This window comes from Pteropus vampyrus, unplaced genomic scaffold (genome assembly GCF_000151845.1).
Source record: "Pteropus vampyrus isolate Shadow unplaced genomic scaffold, Pvam_2.0 Scaffold213, whole genome shotgun sequence".
Classification (NCBI taxonomy): domain Eukaryota; kingdom Metazoa; phylum Chordata; class Mammalia; order Chiroptera; family Pteropodidae; genus Pteropus; species Pteropus vampyrus.
The window spans coordinates 1,979,141-1,983,238 of record NW_011888994.1 but is presented as its reverse complement, the minus strand read 5'-3'; the positions used below and the strand labels follow the sequence as shown (position 1 = coordinate 1,983,238).

Below are 4,098 nucleotides of genomic sequence, written 5' to 3'. Positions count from 1 at the left end.
GCTATATGACTATAGCATCCAAACAAACTCCACATAGAAAAATACTGATTGTTTTTATCTGAAAAAATTTTCCCCAAAGCCTATAAGACTGATTTACTTAGAAAGGTCATTCTCTAGTTCAATATGTTCCCCTGGGTATTGTGAGACACTTCAGGGAACAGCTTGTTGAGAAATGAATTGATCCATTTAACCAGGTAGCTTTTGAGCTAGTTTGAAGTATGTTTGCGAGATTACATGTGGAGTCTTACATTGTAAAACTCTCCATTTTACAAATGCGTTCCTTAGTGTTAATACCAACAGTGTGGAGATAAGGTGCTATTTTACCCCTGGAGGAATGTTGAAAAGAATTGTTGATTTTCTGCAACACTAGGACTGAAACCACTCAAACAGCAGCTTGTTTCTTCATTGATTTCTTTTTTAAAACTAAATTAACAAACAATTTAATATAATCTTTTTTTCTGCTTAAGTTGTAGAATGCTGCTAATGACACCATTTAATATTTTTGTAACAGTGTAAGAGAACTGATGCTGTATATGCAGTTAGAGCAGAGTTACTTCCAGGTTGGCATGTTTTACTTTGCTTCTTTTGGAAGGCATAGCTGTACATTAAGTCACTTCACCTTGAACATGAGGACTAAACAAGCTCTTCTTTTTAAGGACATTAAGAAGTGCTTAAACTTTTTATCTGAGAGTTCAGTGAGGAGCCCTCATGTGACAGGAAGTTGTACAGGTGTGTGCAGTACTTGGATTATGGTATATTTAGAAGATGACCAAAGGATATGTTGGGAACCTTGATTACAATTAAACTTCACCAAAAACTATTCTTAGGCTATATCACTTATAAGGATTGGACTAAGTAAAACGTTGATTTTGTTCAGAAAGAAGCTTCACATTCTAATTTTGGGTTCATTCATTTTTGTAGAATTAAATGCCTCATATACTTGTGACTAATATTTACACCTCTGGTCTAGACCTCTCTGACATGCCTCATTCTTGTATATCCAACAACTTCTTGACATGTCCGCTTAGATGTTTCACAGGCATATTAGTCATGTCTGAAACAGAACTTGATTTTCCCTCTCCAAATCCGGTCCTCCCATCTCCCCATCTTGGTTAATGACGTCGCCCATCACCAAGTTATAAAGCCTTAATTGGGAAGATATCTTTGAATCCTCCCTTTCCTTCACGCCTTCAACAATCATTTTTTTCAGTTTAACCTCCAAATCATACTTCACACACATCCACTCCATCTTTTCTATACATTACTCAGTCTAAACCATCATCCTCTCATCTGGCTTATGGTGGGGGCCTCCAGATCAGTCTATACATTTTCATACCTGCCAATTCTCTACACAGCTTTATAAACCAAAATCACATTATGTCTCAATTTGGACTCTCTAATAGCTTTTAGAATAAGTTCCAAAAAACTTACCACATGTAACTCCAAAGCCGACATTCAAGTGATGATTGAAGTAAATAGAAGAGGAAAACCAGGCCAGAGAGAAGAGGATGTAAAGGAAAAGCAAGTGGCCGGTAGAGCTGCATGTGCTCTGGAGTACAGAAGTCCCCCATACTCACCGTCTGCCATTGCCAAAAGCTGACTGTGGCTGACAGGACACTAATAACAGGGACACATACTCACCTGTTCTTGTGAGAATCTGCACATTCCGCCTGTCTCTCAAGACTGGAGATGTATTCATTCTCATCCCAAATACACTCTGAAAAGTGCCAGAATGGAAAGTGTTCCTAACCTAACACAAGACATTTAAAAAAAAAAAAAAGATTTCCAATCTCTGAGAAAAAAAAACACAAATTACCATGTGCTATAAAGCCCAATAAAAATTTGGTCCTGCCTTCTGCTCTGGTTATTAAATGGGACAAACTTGTTCCATTGCTATTTGAGCTCCTTTTCCTGCTGTGTCTCATTATATAGTATGTGTGTGACATTTAAACTCCCTTTTATAAGATATTAGGTATGATTTTCAAGTACTAGTTCTGAGTTTTGCGTGTAGCTTGCGGAGTCCCTTTTAGTCAGTCATACCTCTGCATGTCCCAGCACCCTGGCTTTCAGCACTTCGCGCACACTGTACTTTTCTACACATTTATGTCTCTCCTTGAAGGACAGAAAGAACAAGGAAGAAATCTTGCAGAGATATAATGTTTTGCTTTCCTTGCATTTTTCCAGCTGACCAAAGTGAGGGAAAAAGTGAAGGACGTTCCTGCCCTTCTGGCCAGATTTGATGAGCTCTATGGGAAGCTGCACATAAATGGCCAGGTCACCACTTACACTTTGGACGCTCTCCTCTGTCATACCCCCAAGGACTGGAAGTCCCACATGGTGCTATCAAACAAGAGGACAGTCAGCCGTCGGACGTTCCAGCCACTCAGCCAGTCCCTGTGGGCTGAGTAACCTTAGGTTCAAACCCCTGTGGATCTGAGTTGGAGGGGGCCTGCTTCTAGTCAGTTATTGGCGCCCTAAGATTTCAGGCACCAAACTCCAGTGGACACTACTAATTAACACTTGGTCTGCTCCTTAATTTCCATGCTTGTTGAGTGCTGGCATGCTAACTGAGAAGTGAGTATGTTGTGCCACTTTGGAGATCCAGATACAAGTGAACAGAAAGCTCAGCTCCCTCAGAAAGGAGGCTTCCCCTGTGTACACCGCAGAGGATCCTGGAAGGAACATGGTCTCAGTCTCCAGTCCAGCTTCCAGTACCAGACAAGAACCCAGTAAGCAACAGTGGGAAGGAATTTCACAAAGTGGCCAATTCCAGCTAACTTTCAGGGGAGTAGTTAACTTGCAGATTATACCCTTGCTGAATTCAGAGTGTTCGAATGCCTGTTCTACCATTCTGGGAAATAGCCCAGGATTTTCTCACTGATTCTGTCATCATTTATCTGTGACCCTAAATGAGATATTTGGGCCCTCATTTTTTTCATCTGTAAAATAATAGTGCCTGTATGAATCTGCGTATTGATTTGCAATTTTCATTTAAGGTTCAGTAGGGTCAAATTTTCTTAAAAAAATAAGAAATAAAAAGCTTTCCAAAACTTTTTTGAGATTATGTCTTATTTTCTCAGCAGCAGAAACAAAACCAGAATTTAGCTCTCAGAACTGATTAGTAAACCAAAATTTAAATGATTACTGCTTGGTCATGGGCAAGCCATGTACTTTGCAAAATAAATGCCAATGAAAACCACATAATGCTCTCTGGATTGCTTAGTTTTCTATGTGGGTCATAAATATTTGGTCCTATAGTTCATCTCACTTGTTAACCATTTTCTCTTTTTTTCTCTGAATATTTTATTTTTTGATAAAAATAAATGCATCCTGATACCAGGTCAGAGCTTCCTCACCTGGTGAGTAGTGCCTTCTGCTTCTGCAGGCCCATGGGACGTTCTCGCCTCTCAGCCCTCTTCCTAGAGCGCTGCAGGCTCTTCAGTGCTGCTTCAAAACCCAAGGCTAACTTTAACTTCATAATCTTTCTGAGGCAAGAATTGCTCATAGAATCAGAAATTTTAGATGAGGAGAAGTCTGAGTTTTTTAATTTAACTCCCTCTTCTCTCAGGTTGAAGAAATGACTTATTGGAATTGGAATAGTTAGTTTGAGGTGGAGCTGAAATTAAAATCCAGATTCCTAGTCTCATACCCTTTCCATCATACCAAATTGTGTCTCTTCAGAGGAGAAAAGGGAGAATCTCTTCAGAGACTACTAAGGGCTCCCACACTCACTGTGTGGCGTGAGCTCGCCTCAGTCTCCACATCTGTTAGATGGGGGATAAGAATAGTACTCACCTCCTAGGCTTGGCGCGAGGATGGAATGCGATAGATAAAGCAAGGAAGACTGTCCCTGACACAATGTAAGTGCTATATAAACGTTAACTATTGTTATTACTGTGGTAGCATTCTGAGCGTTTGCCCCTAGTTGAAGAATTATATAAACAAATGCGTTCTTCCTCCTCAGAAATATCAAAAGAATTTCTTTGCTTAGGCTCTGTGAAGCATTAGTAGCCCCACTTAAAGGAAATTCTCTGCCTTCATAGACTCTTAACTGCATCTTGTGTGTCTTGTGTTTTGCAAAAACAAACATTTGAATTT

The 4,098-nt window shown here is 39.8% G+C and overlaps 1 protein-coding gene across 2 annotated transcripts in view; it reads left to right on the top strand.

Annotated features, from left to right (window-relative positions):
* Positions 1 to 3,054, top strand: part of PTCD2 (pentatricopeptide repeat domain 2) — a 32,926-nt gene extending 29,872 nt beyond the window's left edge. For both annotated transcript variants that reach the window (XM_011372729.2, XM_023538134.1), the window contains exon 10: positions 2,185 to 3,054. In XM_011372729.2, coding sequence (XP_011371031.2) covers positions 2,185 to 2,409 — 225 coding nt within the window. In that variant the 3' untranslated portion in view covers positions 2,410 to 3,054. The remainder of the gene's footprint in view (positions 1 to 2,184) is intronic.
* The last annotated feature ends 1,044 nt before the right edge of the window (positions 3,055 to 4,098 follow it).